Genomic DNA, 16,550 nt, shown 5'->3' on the forward strand with positions numbered 1-16,550 from the left:
TTCCAATGCGTAAGGCCCATTTAGTTAAAAATATAAACAGGAAATTGTTTTTGGGCACTGTGGATTGCAGCCCAGAGAATAGCCTTTCATACTTGCACACCTCAACCACCAAAATTAAAAAGAGGAATGAAAGGCTGGTTACAGACATCATTAATGTCCAGAAATATGATCAACAATCTCGCAACAATGGGGGAGATAAAACAAAGCAGGTAAGTAGCTGGGGAAAGAAAGCCGCTGTGTGCAGTGAGATGACCTCTGTAACCTAGAATGTAGTCGTTCTGTACAACAAAGCAGCTAGCTTGCCAGCAAAAGAATAATAGAGCAGGGATTAATTACAAGGTCCAACCCTTTTTGTCTAAAAAAATGCAGATCTGGCCTTGAAACTGTTTCCCAAGGTCTCAGTGTTCCATTTTGTAGCTTTGTTTCATGCTGTGAATATTCCCCAGGCACCTACTCTCATTGGATGTCGTTGAAACCTCTTTCTCTGTTTTATTTGTTTGTGATAGTTGTGTGTTGATAAGTTATCTGATTCTGTCTTGCAGCCCTCAGAATCCAAGCCCAACATCACCCCTTTCACCGTCCTGGCCCATGTTCTCTGCGCCATCAAGTCCTATGCCCACCTCCTCTACGTCCAGCGACTCATCCCCCATCAGGTCTGTTGCAGAGTTTGTTCTGGTTTTCTGTTGCTGCTTCTGCAATTATATTTTTATTTTTATTTTTTTCTGTGTGTCTTGTTCAAGTTCCCCCAGTGAAGTCCAGCTTTGGTGTCTAGCTTGTTATTTTAGTTACCAGCTTTCATTGGTCTTCAGCTGCCTTCATGCAGCAAGAGAGGAAACGTCCAAACGTCCCATGATCCAAGAGGCATGGTTTGAGATGACCTAACAGCAGTTAATTATCTATCAGGTGTTCCTCTCATCCCAACAGTGGTGCAGACCATGGGGAGAATTTCTCAGTGATCAGAGCAGGCAACTAGGAATCATGACCCCTAAGTCTTATTCCCACCGCTACAGTTGTCTTGCTGTGTGACTTTTGCCAAGTCCCTTAACTTACCTGAACCTCATTTTACCATTTCTACAACAGGTAAGAAATGTACTAACCTCACAAGAGTGTTGCACGGCATAACTAAGAATTGTTAAATACTATGGGCCTTGATTTTTTTTTCCCCCAGCCCAATCTCCCTTTTCACACCTGCAGTTTTACTGAATGGAACTATGTGATATAGACATACTGTCTTATTGTGTCTGCATCTCAGGTAGTTAGATATCTGTCACATGAAATAAATTGCTCCTGGAAGTTGGGGACACCCCCTAAAGGAAGGTTTAAAAATCTTACCCTTTGAGGTGGAAGAATATGGTATTATATAATGCTCTACCTAGGTTATTCCTAAAGTGCCCAGCATCATGGTGCATCTAAGTGCTGGAAACTGCTGCATGGTCTCAACTGCGAAAATACTCATTTTCCTAGAGCATTCTTGTTTTGCGCCATGCCATCTCCTGTAGCCCTGAGAACTTGGAGTATTCTAACTGGCTGCTGTGATTAGTTTATCTTGCATTGAAGAAACATGCACTGTATGGCAGGAATGTGCCTCTCTTCAACATAAACCTTTGTACTGAATATGTATCATATTATGGGATGTGGGGGAATGCAAAGACTATTCACCTTGTAAAAGAAATGAAATTGGATACAACATCATTGATATATTTGTCCCCCTTATGATTGGTATGGGAGCTAGAAGCTGTCAGTTTGTCTTACAGATCTGTCACCTGTTCCACACCCCCTTTTCCCTGCCTACTCTCCCTGTCCTAGTTTATTCAAGGTGATTCGGTTAACCAGGCTTCCCAGCTGGTTTGCTGTGCTGGACTGTAGGGTAGTATTGATGCCTTAATATCTAACACTCATTAGTAGGCAGCGCCCCAGCCCATCTCTGGCAACTGCACTGCTGCAGTATATAACCCAGAGGTGGCAATAACCATCCTCTGATGATTTTTAGTCTGACCTCCAGAAAGCTGCCCTCTGAACAGGCCCCTTCTCTTCAAGTGGATCATAAAAAATGCAATAAAAAACATATTAATTCCTTTAAGACCAGCCTAAGTGGAATTATCTTTGCTTTTTTCCTGTCCTTTAATTAGTATTCATTAGTGCATAAATGTTGCAGAGCAGCAGGAAGAGAGGCAGAACCTGGGTCCTGCTCCTTATATGACAAAATTGAAAACTACCTCACCCACAACTTACAAATGCCACATTTAACTCCTGTCTAACTCTTCTGAGAGGACGACTCCCTCGTTCTATAAATTGTACAAGGGCACATTGGGAAAACTCCACTGAGTGCTTTCCTGGCCCTATGCCATGCTTGGAGGCAGAAATTAAAAATGAGTGATCAGAAGGATCTAAGCTTTTTTTATCTCCTTGATGGGCACATCAGCAGCAGAAGTGGCACAGTCCTGATAGTAGCAACTTGCACTGAGGTTGCTGTGAGGACAAAAAAAAGTGGTTGAAGGCCTAAAGGGGACCAAGCAGTGGAGTTTATTTACAAGAATAGCAACAGCTTAAATAATTCAGGGCAGTTGTCTAGAAAATTCCTTTGTTTTAATTCTATGATCTCCACAAAGCTTTGCATGCTGAGTGAGTCCTACTTGGCTCCTGAATGGTAGAGATGTAACCCCTTTAGTTTGTGTTTGTCTAACAGTGCCACTCCCCACCCTTGACAGCCAATTGGACTGGATGGGAAAACTTGGAAACATGTCATCTTTGGAGCTGTGCCAAAGCGTGTCCATGAAATCACAAAGCCACATGAACTTCCCCGGTCTGAGGTTTTGTTATGAATTTGACCAGTGTGGTAAACTCAGGACAGACAGCTGCAAGGGTGGGGTAGAAAACAGTCCCAGAAGGTTAAAAGGCCCTCCTCCCCCCTATCAACTTTGGAAGGATAACTACAGGTCAATCAGGTTCAGCTGAGAAGGGATTGCCAGAAAATCAATTAGGATCAGCTGAGAGGGAGTTACCTGAGGTCAGTTAGGATCAGCTGATTCCAACTAACTGCTGCCTGAGACCTTTTTAAACCCTCCCCTGTTGGGAGAAGAGGGAGAGAGAGAGAAGGAGTCATGCTGTCAGTAGGTTAGGAGCAGCGAGACAGCAAGCCTCACCAGGAGGGAAGGCTGCATTCCCTCCCATTAGGGAGAAAAACAAGCCCAAAAGACTGGTGGAGAGAAGGAACGGACTGTCCCTGTGCAGCCAAGGGGGACTGTTTTACCCAAGCCCGTCTCACCAAGGCTAAAAGCAACGGAGGCTGGTGAGACCGAGAAGGTGCCTTGTCACACCAGGTTTACTGAAGAGGCTTGCAAAACGTCTGGGTGAATCCATGACCAATTTGAGCAAATTTGGGCCATCTGATTGTTTCAAGTCAGAAGCTGGAGAAAACAGACCGGTTCAACCAAGATTTGCTTCGAAAAAACTCAAAATCCCAAAGCAAACCTCAGAATGTTGTGGTGGGAGAGATGATTATGAACCCTCATGAGAGAAATAAACCCTACTTCTTACTGCTCTTTATTTGTTGTTATTGTTGTTTGGTGAAGGAGCAAGGGGTTCTTTGGGATGTTAGTAAACTTGTTTTGGTTTCCTATTTATATTGAATGAAAATGGTACTAACAGAAAAGGCTTTTTTTTTTTTGATGAACGAGCTCCTGGAAAGGAAAGTGACCTATTTTTTTAAAAAATGCTCATGTAAAAGATTTGTTGTTTCAAAGAAAGTCTGTTTGCCCTGTGAGGAATTAGATTAGCTGCATTTGAACTTCCAAATATTCCACGTTTAGATTACAGATTACAATTAGTCCTTGCATGACAGATCAGAAGTCCTGTCCTAATGGTACTGATGGAGAGAGATTATATTTACATGGTTGCCTATGCATTTTTCAGGATTTCGTACTGTCCACTTATCTTGCTTTCCAATCACTTATGTCAGGTTAACACACTTTCTTCCCCTTGCTACAAACCACTGCTCTGCTGGTAAAAGTAAGACAAAACAGTGGAGACTATTCAGACTTGTGCATGAGCCTCCAGGGTTTGGCCATGCCCTATCGCTCGCCCTCCACACTTCAGATACAAACAAAGTAGTGGGTCAGGCCCACCTGGAGGAAAATTACTTCCCGACTCCAAATATGGCGATCAGCTGAACCCTGAGCATATGGGCAAGATTCACCAGCCAGATACCCAGGGAAGAATTCTCTGTAGTAACTCAGATCCTACCCCATCTAACATCCCATCACAGGCCATTGGGCTTATTTACCACGAATATTTAAAGGTCAATTAATTGTCCAAATCAAGTTCACCTATGGAAATTGCCACTATCTACAGGAAAAGTAACCCTTAAGTCTGTTCTGGGTTCCCAGAGTGTTCATAAAGGCATTGATCGTGATAATAGCCAGGAGTAGTACAATGACTCATATTTATTAGATAATACAAATGTCAGGGCCTCATCATCAGGAATCTTGCAGGAAGTGACCTTGAAGACTGTATCAGATTGGCTTCCACAGCACCCTCTTGTGGCCCACCATGGCACTATGCACCCTGCCTCAGTTTTCCCTTTGAGGGAGCTGGAACTATTTTCAACATGTGATGAAACATAATGAAAAGGCAAGTGACAATTCTGTTTGGAGTGGTTCAGTCTTTCAGTGGCAAGAGGAAGCCCAAGAAAATGAAGGACCCTCCTGCCGCAGTCCAGACTCCCCAAGTGCTGACCACAGAGCCCTGGCTTTCAGGTTACGCTATATGTATCGAGAACATTGTCAAGGTCAGGGAAGCCACAGAGCATCAACTTCCCAAAGAGAAGAGCAGTCAGGTTGGGTCTTCATGGCTTCCATGATCAACTGAGGTAGGAATACATCCTGATCTGTTCAGGCAATGTAATTAAATCCCCTGGGGATTGGAGGCCGGGGTGGGGGGCAGGGGATGACAAGAAGTTCAAGTCTAAATGCCAAAGCGATATAGGCATTTAAAGTAATGCTCATAAAAAGAGCACTGAACTCAGTTCAATAAGGCATTGTTGTTTGAATCTACTGATATCAGTTCAGAGTTTTCATACTGCTTTGGAAGCAGTTGATTGGCTTGAGAGCCAAAATCTTGACGTCTCCTTGGCGAGTCTGTGATGCCTCTGGTATCTGTATGAGGCACAGCTCAAATATCTTGGACTGAGAGTCCCAGTAAGGAACTGGACAGGTCACAAACATTCCATTTCCAAGGCTGACGCATATAGCCAAACCAGTGTTACAAGCTTTCTGCCTTCCAGGGCTTTTCAGGAAGGAGGCTTCCATTTTTCTGGTGGGTTTTCCATCTGAGGCAATGTCAGCATGCAGCTTCCTATCTGATTGTCTCACTGAAGTGGGAGGGATCTCCCAGTTTCCTTATTTCCAAAACTGCAAAATACGCTACATAAAATATACTCTAGTCTGCTTAAAATACAACAATAGGTCCTGGTTTGTCCTATTTCCTACTGATCAGTCTTGTTTGACCTTAGGACAGAAGTGGAAGGGTAGGCTAACTCTTCCCCACCTGACTAGAAATCTGAGATAACTCAGTTTATGTTGTGGTCTGCTGATGGAAGCAAGAGCCAGAGACTCCTGCATTCTGTTCCCTGCTTTACTAGGGAATTGCTGGTTGGCTTTTGGATGCAAATGTTTTCTGCCTCAGTTTTCCCTGGAGGTTCAACTGGTGAAAAGCTTATTTGTTTCCATAGCAACTTATGGATATGACTTCTGAGAAACAATTGCTGCTGATAAGAGGAAAATTAAAGCCTCTGAGATGCCATCCTGATGAAGATTTTTACATACTTCCTGGATGGCAAAGATTAAATGTTGGAGAAAAGCAGACCTGTTGTCTGGAAATTAACTTACGGACTTAGGTCACTTCAGGCATAGAGATGAAAATAACCTTGAGAAAGCTATCATGGATGGAATGGTGGCAGGTCGTCATAGTAGGGAACGACCAGTGAGGAGATCAATAGACGGCGTGCGGCAGGTCATGGGAAGGTCATCTGCTGAGTGTGCAAAGTTAGCCATGAATTAAGAATGCTTCTGAAAATTCTGTTATGAGGTCACCAGTATTCAGACATGAATAAATGGACTTTACATTACATTACAGTTTACCCCACTGCAAAGTGGAGGTAATACAGAGAAAGTTTTTGAAGTTTAATGTTTGTAAAGGGTTTTGAGACCCACAGGTGGTGGGTTCTGAAAAAGAGCAACAAATTATTAATAAAAGCTACTTATTGTTCTGTTTCTGAAGTGCTCATCTGTGGGTGCAGAGTTGTTTCCAGGAACTAGAACACTGTAGATACAGCTAGAAATGAACTATAAAATATTTTTTGGGTAAATGTTAAAAACAAACTGCCCTGACTGATTTACAGTGTCAGTAAGTGACTACTAATGCTGCCTGCCTGTCTGCCCCAAGTAGGAACTAGGTTTTTAGTTAGACATTTCTTTTCAGTGACTCACAAAATATTTCCAATTTACTCTGTCCTTATTTAATTCTCCCCTTTAATGGACAGGAAACTCTTCCAGTAACCTCTGATTTAGTGCTGCTCACTGTGTTGGGCAATTCTGTACATGCCCTGTTCGTCAATGCTTCAGTTTTGCTCTCACTGAAATTTCCAATATGGTGAAATGGGACTCTGGAGGAAGTGATATCTCTGAGAGAGCTTGACTGCATTGGAAATATTTTGAATTTTTTCTTCCCTGACCCTGGGTAACCTTTTCACCCTGAGCCCTGCTATTTGGCATCTTCCTCAAAAATTTCCCCAAGAGAGTGGGAACAGAAATTGTGTTATATTTTTAATAGAGATTTTCTTTTTTTATGTCGAATACATTCTCTTTCTCTGTTTTCACAGCTCACCATTCCGGAAAGCCAGAGCCTTGTATGCTTGCAAAGCAGAACATGAATCAGAGCTCTCCTTCACAGCAGGCATCATATTTGATAATGGTGAGTCTTCAACTCCCAAGCGTGGACAGTGTAACGTAATACAAAATGCTTCACAGAGGGAGAAGCAGGAGAGAGAGACCGTTGAAAGCTACAAAGAAGAAGAAAGGTTTTACAGAGATGATGTTAAGGAGAGGAAGAGGTTTGATTTTCAGAGGTGCTGAAAACCCACTGCTGCTGATTTTGTATGGGTGGGAGTTAAGGGTGCTCCACACCTCAGAGGAAGTCCTCAGCACTCATCAGGACTGAGCCTTTTGAGGGCAGGAGAATTGTTGGGGAAGTACAAATGGAGAGGAGAAGCATCAAGAAGGACAATGCTGGAAGTTTATAATCTTCCATCATACAGGTTTCATTATAACAAACTACCACCATTGCCTTTGGTTAGTACCAGATAGTCAACACATGCACTGAAAACGGAGGGAAATTACAGGATGTGATCATGCTTTCAGTGGAAAACAGGCTGGCATAATCACCTTGTATACATGTATGGGTGAGAATTAAGTGGAGGGGTTGCAGCGATCCCCACGGCTATGTTTAGGAACATGGAATGTGTCCTCTGATCTTTAATAAGTAAAAACTTAATGTAATTTTTAGCATGGGAGCACCATTCACCCCACTGCAACGATACATGGGCGAAAACCAAGCTAATGGGTTCTCTCTCAATCTGAAAACCAATACTGGTTTTGAGTTGCTTTCCTCTTCTAATGCAATGTGTTCTTGCTAGTTGTTGATAGGTATATTATTTCCTGTGTATATGCAGGTAAAAGATACTTGCCGATATACCGAGGAATGGAGTTAAGCATATTTCAGTATGTTCTACTTAGGCTGACCAGACATCCCGTTTTTAAAAGGACAGTCCCATATTTAAGCCCTCCTGCAGGTGTCCCAACTTCTTCTTAAAAACGGACAAGTTGTCCCGTATTTTCTGTCTCCCCCACATCAGTACTGGCAGGTCCTGCTGCTGGCCGGATCCCTGCTTGCCAGCCGCCCTCCCACCAGTGGTGAGTGGGGGGCGGGGTCCAGTGGCCGACGATGTGGGTGGGTGTGCGAGGCTGGTGGAGGGGCAGTGCGCAGGGCCAGTGCAGTGCAGGGCCAGTGCGCAGATGCAGTGTGCAGGGCCAGCTGGTCCCCCGGCTGGTCTGTCAGCGCAGCCCTTGCTGCGTATCAGCTCTCGGCCAGCAGGGCTCCGCCCCCCCATCCCATTTCCAGCCGGGGCTGGCTGTGTGCTATGAGCTGCAGTGGCTGGTGAGTGCCGGCAGGCGTCAGACGGCGGCCAGTTATGTGTCGCCTCTGCTGCCCACCCATCGTCCCTTTATGTGCTCCCATCTGGCTGTCCTCTCCCTGCTTCGCCCCTTTGCCCCCCCAGCCCTGCTGCTTCTCCATATCCCATTCCCCGCCTCCCCACCACCACCACTACCTATGCCGCCCTCGGCAGAGCATGTCCCACTCCCAGCACTGTGCGGAGAACCAGCCCCTGGTTGGAGCGCTCAGCTCACCAACAGCCTGGCCGGCAGGCTCGTTCCTTCCCCCACTGCCTCTGGCTGGGACAGCTCCCTGGGAAAGCCCAAGACACTCTGGCCCGGGCTCTGGCCACGAGGAGCCGAGCCCTGCATGTGTCAAACCTCCCCACAGCGCTGGCACGGGGAAGCCTCTCCGCCCCTCAGCTAAGCTCTGCAGTGGTGGGGGGGAAAGCAATTTCCAGCCTGTTCACACTGTGAATCTGCAGCCTCTACAGCAGCCTCTTCACCTCCCTCCCACGCCCTGGGCCCTACCCCCAGGGAGCGTGGGGCTGCCCCGTCCCCTAGGCACCCTTCCCTGCTGAGCCACCTCTCTGGCTGGGTGGGTTCGCTGAAGCCCCTACAGTAGGGTTGCCCACTTTTTAATCACACAAACCCAATAACCCTTGACCTGCCTGCTGCCCCACCCCCTCCCTGAGGCCATGCCCCTGCCCTTCCCCCGCTCACTCTATTCCCTTCCCCCCCCCTCCATTGCTCACTCTCTCCCACCCTCAATGACTTTCACCGGGCTGGGGCAGGGCGTTGGGGTGTAGGAGGGGGTGAGAGCTCTGGCTAGGGGTGCAGGCTCTGGGATGGGGCTGGGGATGAGGGGCTTGGCGTGCAGGAGGGGTCTCCAGGCTGGGGCCGATGGGTTTGAGGAGGGGGCTCAGGGCTGGGGCAGGGGGTTGGGGTGCAGGCTCTGGGAGGGAGTTAGGGTGGGGAGGGGGTTCTGACCTGGGGCAGTAGTGCGGGAAGGGGTTCGTGCTCTAGGAGTGCAGGCTCTAGGAGGCAGTTTGGGTGTAGGAGGGGGCTCAGGCCAATCCGGGAGGGTTGGCAACCCTACCCTGCAGTCAGGTTCCCTGGGCCCTGGTGCACAATGCATTCTTAGGGCTTAACCCCTTCCTGCCAGCGCTGTAGCCAGGGGATAGGAGGCAGCTGGGTTACGTCGGTGGCCAGCAGCAGCCTGGAGGTATTAGCTGCCTTTTGACACTGTGTGGGCAGGAAGGGACAAGCTGCTTCCAGACTACAGGGATAGGGAGAAGAAGAGATGAGCTCTGCAAAGACACAGGCCAGGTCATCCCTTCCCACCCCACTCCCCTGCACCTGGAAGCAGCTCCCACCCCTTCCCTCCCACACAGTGCTGAAAGCCTGCTGCTGGCCACATTCTGGTGTGAACCTGGCAGAAATTTGGGGAGAGGGGGCATGTGATGCTGCATGCTTGCCTTGGGAAAGTGGGGCGCCAGGTATCAGAAGACACGGGTCTGTTCCAGGGGCCCAGCCAGGCATGGAGGGCGGAGAGTGCCCAGCAGAGAGGGTCAGGTCGGTTGGTCACCCCTCCTGTGTGAGAGAGATATATGGGAGTGTGTGTGTGTCATCTCTCCCCATGTGTGGGGAGGTCTAGGGGTGTGTGTGCCATCCCTCCCTGTATGAACCCTAAAGCCTTAAAGATAAGAAGGTAAATAAAAAGAATCCAACTACGCAGTATTTCTTTTTAACAGGGGCTCAGTCAAGCTGATGTTAATGTGGACGTTTGTATTGCATAGTTCTGACTGATTGCCATTGAACTCGCTTGAATATGAGCAGTTTTACCAGGTGCCCCGTGTTCAACATAGGGAAATATGGTCACCCTAATCATACTTTGTCTGTGCATGAGTGCATTGTCCCATGTCTGATGCCGTTTTTGTTCCCTTTTCCACGTCTTGGGTCTCCTAAATAAACCTCCTTTGTAAGGAAGTTCAAGGTAATCAAGGCCCAGATGCAGAAGCAGCAAAAGCTAGTGATTCCTGAGCAGCTTTCTAGGTGAATGTGACAGAGACAGATTAGCTTTTGCATATTGTACCAGAGCTGCACTATGATACTGCTATAATGGTCCATGCATCAGATGAAAAGGGGGAAATGAGTGTCTTGTAGTATTGTATTGTATTTTGTATTGTATTATGCATGTCCTTTTTCTTCTACACATTGGTGAAACTTGGGATAGGTAGACTGAAATCAGTTTGTTTCTGGGAGTTGTTCCTAAGAAACATAGATTGTATGTTTCCTCCATCAAGAAAAAGGGACAAAAATATTATGCTCAATTCTTCAATATTTTCTTGGATATAGTTGCCTTATATGGAAAGGATTTTCTACCACTTCCCAGACTGGCTTGGACTTTATTTTTGTGTGTTGTCACTTCGGAAGCAGCTGCCACGTTCTCTTTTTGTCCCCTTCTTGTTAATTAGCAGAGTCCCCTCTTTGAGCTTTTGACAAAGGGCAGCAATTTAACAGGTACAAGGTTGATTTAAATATCCGGCGCTTGCTAGATAAAAATTGATGGATCATTCAAGAAAAATCACACACAGAATTCCCTAATCACTTAGTGTTTTCCTAATAACTCTAACAGATAAAACACATTGTCACTGGGAAGGAAATTAAATAGACACTATCTGGTTGATGATGGCCCAGTTTTAGTTCTTGTGATAATGAGGTTTTTGGGAAACCTAATATTAATAGCAATGTTTTCAAATAATCTTTTGAAGGTAGACAGTTTTTTCTTTGGATTTAACTTGTCTTTTGCAGCAGTTGCAGTGCAAGCTTCCCTGCATTTCTCAGAACACTTAGAATCTTTATTGTATTTATCCTCACAATGCAGCTGTGAGGTAAGGAACTCATATTAGCCTTTCTGTGCCTCAGTTATCCCCAAGGTCACGCAGGATGTCTGGTGGAGCACTGAATTGAACCCGGGTTTCTGGGGTGTTAGACTAGGGCCCTAACCACTGGACCGTCCTTCCTGTCTATGGTAAATGTTTCAAGATGTGCATGGAAAGAATTTTAATAATTCTTACATTTTAATAATCTATAGCATGGGTTCCCACCCTGAAGCTTGCAAATAGGAATCAGGGGGTTTGCAGCCCTGTGCATTTATCATAGTGCTAAATGTGAGGTTTCCCAGCTAGACAGAAGGAAAGTCCTGGAGGGAGAGGCGGGGGAGTCTTGTTATGAAAGAGAGGTTAAGAACCATTATCTGTCAAGTATTAGTAACACAGTTTAGGAAATGTGGTCAATAGTTTTATTAAACGTAACATTCAAACTTGATTTTCTAAAGTTAGGTGCCTAAATAGAGACTTAGGGCCTGTTTTCCAGGGCTGCTGAACATCCACAGACCATGTGGTCTACAACAGGAGTTGTGGGTACTCAGCACTTATGTAAATTGACCCGTAGGTGATTAATTTTAAGCACACGTTTAAAAATGTTGGCCATATTTTTAGCGTATGTCCCTTTAAATTAACCTAAAAACCATCTGAATTGCTGCTGCCAGATGCTGTGATTTGTATGCTGCGAATGTGGAAAAGTTGTGTTCTATTTGTATTCTCATTTTACACAGTAGTGGGGAGAAAACGCTGTTAAGATGCTCTCTAGCATCTACTGTATGTGTCATGCTTTATCAGACAGCGTCGGGAAAGAAATTAATGTCTCTTTCAGGAACGTTAGTCATTTTTAAAGGAAGAGAAGAGTAGTACCTGGAACCCATGTGACTTTCAATAAAAGTATTATCTTGAGCCCATTTACTGAGACCTAGAATTTGAAGATTGTGCAAACCCTCACTGTGGGGGAAAACCCGCATACACAGCAGCTGGACCGATTCTGCTCAGTGCAACCATTTGCAAACACAGGTAGTGAGAAGCCCTTATTCACATAGAATATATGCTCCCTCAGTCACAATTTCGAAAGTTTCTAAGGAGGGGTGAGTGTTTCCTAGGTGCCTGCTGGAGATAGACACATTGCTGAAAAGGGATGCCGTTTGTGACACACGATCAATGCAGAAGACCTAATGCCACAGATAGTAAACTGGTATCTAATCAGCTTTAATGGGCATGGTCAATTTTATTCCATCTAAAAATTAGCCTACAACGAATCCCATGGTGAAGCTATGCCCTTCTGGGACTCTGGTCAAGTACATTTCTTTTCCCAAGCTGCTCGCTGTAGCATCTGACAATATAAAAAAACAAAAAGACGGGAAGCCAGATGAGGGGAAAATAAATGCACATGAATGGGGGAGAGCTTCAACATGGGACACAGCATAGATAAAGTTTTAGTGTGAATAAAACTGAAAGTGGCCCTTAAAGCCAGCTTACTATCTCTGACATTTGGTCTTCTTAATGTTCTTTGTGGCATGTACACATTTACATACAGATATAGATGTATGCCCTAGAGCTGGAACCAAGCTACAAAGCTCTAATCCATCTCTGAACTCTCCCAAAGTTTGATGTGTGTTTTGAACTTACAGTTTTTGAGTCCCTCCCATCTCCAGTAGGTATCAGTTTCCATAGACAGCTAATGTGAGTCTAATAATAAACAAGGAGCAAGCACGCTATATACAAAAGGCACATTCTCATGCCACATATTGGCTTGCCTAACTGAAGTCCCTAAATGAGTTTCATGACTTCCATCTTTTGGCTTTTTTTATACTGTTAGAGGCAACAGTGATTTTGTTTAAGAAAAATAAATGTCTGGATGGAACCACAGATCTTCTGTGTCCATGGCTTCATTGTTCTGCTGGTTTAATAATCAGAAGAACTGTGATGTTTAATATTTAAGCAAAATGCTTACTGTTTCAATGGGAAAGTGAGTTTCTTCTGATTTCAGAAAAATTTGCATTCTGATTCTGCTTGAACTCTGGTGTAACTTCAAATTACTTTCCAGAGCAGTGTGGGAAAGGCAGAGGAAAGAGTATAGAGTATATTCAAACCCACATCACTCTTTCCCATCTGACAGAAAACTATCATTCCAGTTTCAGGAACTATGTAGTCACTGGCGCTGCGGTGGCATTGCTACAGTGCTGTGGAGGCTGTAAAATGCTCCTATCCGGAGAAGCTGACAGTCTAATTTTTATCGAAACACTGCCTTTTATCTCGGGCTGTTGACTAATCGCAGTTAACTCGTGCGATTAACTCAAAAAATGAATTGCGATTAATCGCAATTTTAAAACGCGCTGTTAAACAATAGAATACCAGTGGAAATTTATTACATATTTTGGATGCTTTTCTACATTTTCATATATATTTTATTCTGTGTTGTAATTGAAATCAAAGTGTACATTATTTATTATTACAAATATTTTCACTGTAAAAATGATAAACAAAAGAAATAGTATTTTTCAGTTCACCTCATACAAGTACTGTAGTGAAATCTCTGTCATGAAAGTGTAACTTACAAATGTAGATATTTTTTTTTGTTACTTAACTGCACTCAAAAACAAAACAATGTAAAACTTCAGAGCCTGCAGGTCCCCTCAGTCCTACTCCTTGTTCAGCCAATCTCTAGGACAAACAAGTGTGTTCACATTTACAGGAGATAATGCTGCCCTCTTCTTATTTACAATGTCACCAGAAAGTGAGAACAAGCATTTGCATGGCACCTTTGAAGCCGATATTGCAAGGCATCTGACTCAGATAATGAAAATGAACATGCGTCAGTCCACTCTGCTTTGGATCGTTATCGAGCAGAACCTGCCATCAGCATGGATGAATATGCTCTGGAATGGTGGTTGAAGCATGAAGGGACATATCAATCTTTAGCACATCTGGCATGTAAATATCTTGCGGCACCGGCTACAACAGTGCCATGAGAATGCCTGTTCTCACTTTCAGGTGACATTGTAAACAAGAAGCAGGCAGCGTTATCTTCTGCAAATGTAAACAAACTTGTTTGTCTGAGCGATTGGCTGCGGTAGGACTGAGTGGACTTGCAGGCTCTAAAATTTTACATTGTTTTATTTTTTAATGCAGTTTTTTTGTACCTAATTCTACATTTGTAAGTTCAACTTTCATGATAAAGAGATGCATGATAGTACTTGTATTAGGTGAATTGAAAAATACTATTTCTTTTGGGGTCTTTTACAGTGCAAATACTTGTAATCAAAAATAAATATAAAGTGAGCACTGTACACTTTGTATTCTGTGTTGTAATTGAAATCAATATATTTGAAAATATACAAAACATCCAAAATATTTAAATAAGTTATATTCTATTATTATTTAACAATGCAATTAATCACGCTATTAATTTTTTTAATTGCTTGCCAGCCCTACTTTTAACACAAAATTGCAAGGGGTCCATGCATCTCTTAAAGTGACAGCATTACATGCCCTAAAGACAAGTAGACACTGTAGCAGAAGGATTCAGTGACCCATTCAAACCCCAGTTAAACAATGATGCTGAGCTACCTGGTTTTTTTCCCTCCTCCTCCTGCATCCCAATAAGTATGTCTCCCTACAAGGTGTCCCTCTAAGTAGTGCTGAGCGTAGATCACAGGGGGCACTGGTGGGCAAAGAGCAGTCTTTATAGGCAACTGGAAGGGCTTTGGGTAATTGGAGAGGTGTCTGGGCTTTGTTTGAAGATTTAGGAAGGGTTTAATGGGTGAACTGAGATTTCAGGCAGGCAGGATAGCTGTATGTTGTTCAGGGAGAGATTATTAAGATTATCTGCAACTAGAACAGAACTGAGGGGGAAGGTTTGGAACAGAGTTTGGGTAGGAGGGAGTAGGCAGGAGTTTTTCTTCCTTTTGTGGTAGCCCGTTTTCTCTTTGGAATTCTCCCCAGAAACCATGTTGCTGGAAAGATCAAAGCCAGGAAATTCAGATAAATCTGAAATGTTGATTGGCTGTCGCCATCTGATAATTTACCATGTCAGAGCATGGAATACTTTTGTGCTTGCATCAGGTTAACCCTTGTTGATAAAATAAGCACTTTCTCAATAATTTGTTCCACATCCTAGTGTTATGTGACTATGAAGATAAAATACTCTAGCATCCTACAGGAACTGCTCAGAATGTCTCGTTTTACAGAAGTGATACTGCTGGGTTTTGATTCCTTGCTAGAAAATGCTAGTATTTTTTTCTTATGGAGGCTGGTGAGGCCCAGATCCGGAAGTGCAGAACCATATGACAGTGTGGCTAACCACATTATTTGAACTTCAAATAAGTCCTAGCTCAAGAGTTGGGGGTATTTTGAGTCCGTTGTCATATCGAAACATATTCTCCCCCGCCACCTACCCCCCCAAAAACCCACACCCCCTGATCATTACTGGGAAACTTGTTCTTTACCAGGGTGCTTGGCTGTTTGTCCCTGAGTCTGTATTCAGTGCAGAACTTGGAGGAGGGAGTGCTTTTCTAAACCAAGCCCAGGAAGTCATGTTAATGCACACAGCAGAGTGTGAAAGAGCTTTAATTTCTCAGCTTCTTTAGAAAATTAGTTCATGTAATTAAAACAATCTTTAAAAAAAGATAGCAAGGCCCAGTTCTCTGCTTCAAGTGGCTTTTATATTATCAGTACACAGACAGCAATAGCTCCTTCATAATTCTTCCTTCCTTCTTTCTGTTGGCCAGGGCCTGTGACCAGGTTTATATAATCCTCTCGTCATCACAGTGGTTTCCCCAAACAGAGATCTAATTTCTTCATGACATATTAAAAAAACACATGTACAACAAAAAGCAAGCCAAGGCGAGGCTAGGAAGGGTGGACACAGGAAGAGTTCTAGACCCCAGGATCTGAGTGGACAGAAGAGGAAGAAGTTTTTAAGACCACAGCATAGGACGGGAGAGAGAAGAGGTGGAAGTTTTAGACCACAGGATCTAGAGGGACAAAGTAGGGGAAATGGTTTTAGACATTGGGGCCCAAAGAGAGAGGGGGAAAGCAGGTGTGTATACCGTGAGGTCTGCAGGGAGGGAAGGGAGAGGAGAAGCCATTTTAGACAGCTGGATCCAGTGAGAGGGGAAACAGGAGAAATTATAAACCTAAGGATCTAGAGGGGAAAAACTGGGGAAAGAAGGCATTTCAGACCTGAGGTTCTAGTGCTTGGCAGTTTGAATATGGGAATATGTAGGGATGGGAAAAGGAGAAGCAGCCCCAGGATCTGAAAAGCAGGGGAAATGGAGTGGGGTTTTTAGATCAATCAGCTGCGGGGGAGAGGGGAGGCCTCTAAGCAGATGCTTTACACCCCAGGCTCTGGAGACAGAGGAAAATGAATAAGAGACTTTGAAAATAGGATACAAGTGAATCCCTGGGATAATGCATCTGAAGTTGGTGGCCCCAGTTGCAGCAGAAATTG

At 44.3% G+C, this 16,550-nt stretch overlaps 1 protein-coding gene across 12 annotated transcripts in view; it reads left to right on the forward strand.

Annotated features, from left to right (window-relative positions):
* The window catches only part of ARHGAP26 (Rho GTPase activating protein 26), a 327,103-nt gene that overhangs the window by 280,679 nt on the left and 29,874 nt on the right, over positions 1–16,550 (forward strand). For 3 of the 12 annotated variants that reach the window (XR_012160231.2, XR_012160232.2, XM_073355708.2), the window contains exons 21-22: positions 543–653; positions 6,878–6,969. Coding sequence is in view for 6 of the 12 variants with exons in the window: in XM_073355708.2 (XP_073211809.1) it covers positions 543–653; positions 6,878–6,969 (203 nt within the window). In the remaining 6 variants the exon portion in view is untranslated. Of the gene's footprint in view, positions 1–542; positions 654–6,877; positions 7,448–16,550 lie in introns of those variants that run through there. The other 9 variants (XM_073355711.2, XM_073355713.2, XM_073355707.2 and 6 more) reach the window with 8 other exon arrangements.

This window comes from Lepidochelys kempii, chromosome 8 (genome assembly GCF_965140285.1).
Source record: "Lepidochelys kempii isolate rLepKem1 chromosome 8, rLepKem1.hap1, whole genome shotgun sequence".
NCBI classification, from domain to species: Eukaryota; Metazoa; Chordata; order Testudines; family Cheloniidae; genus Lepidochelys; species Lepidochelys kempii.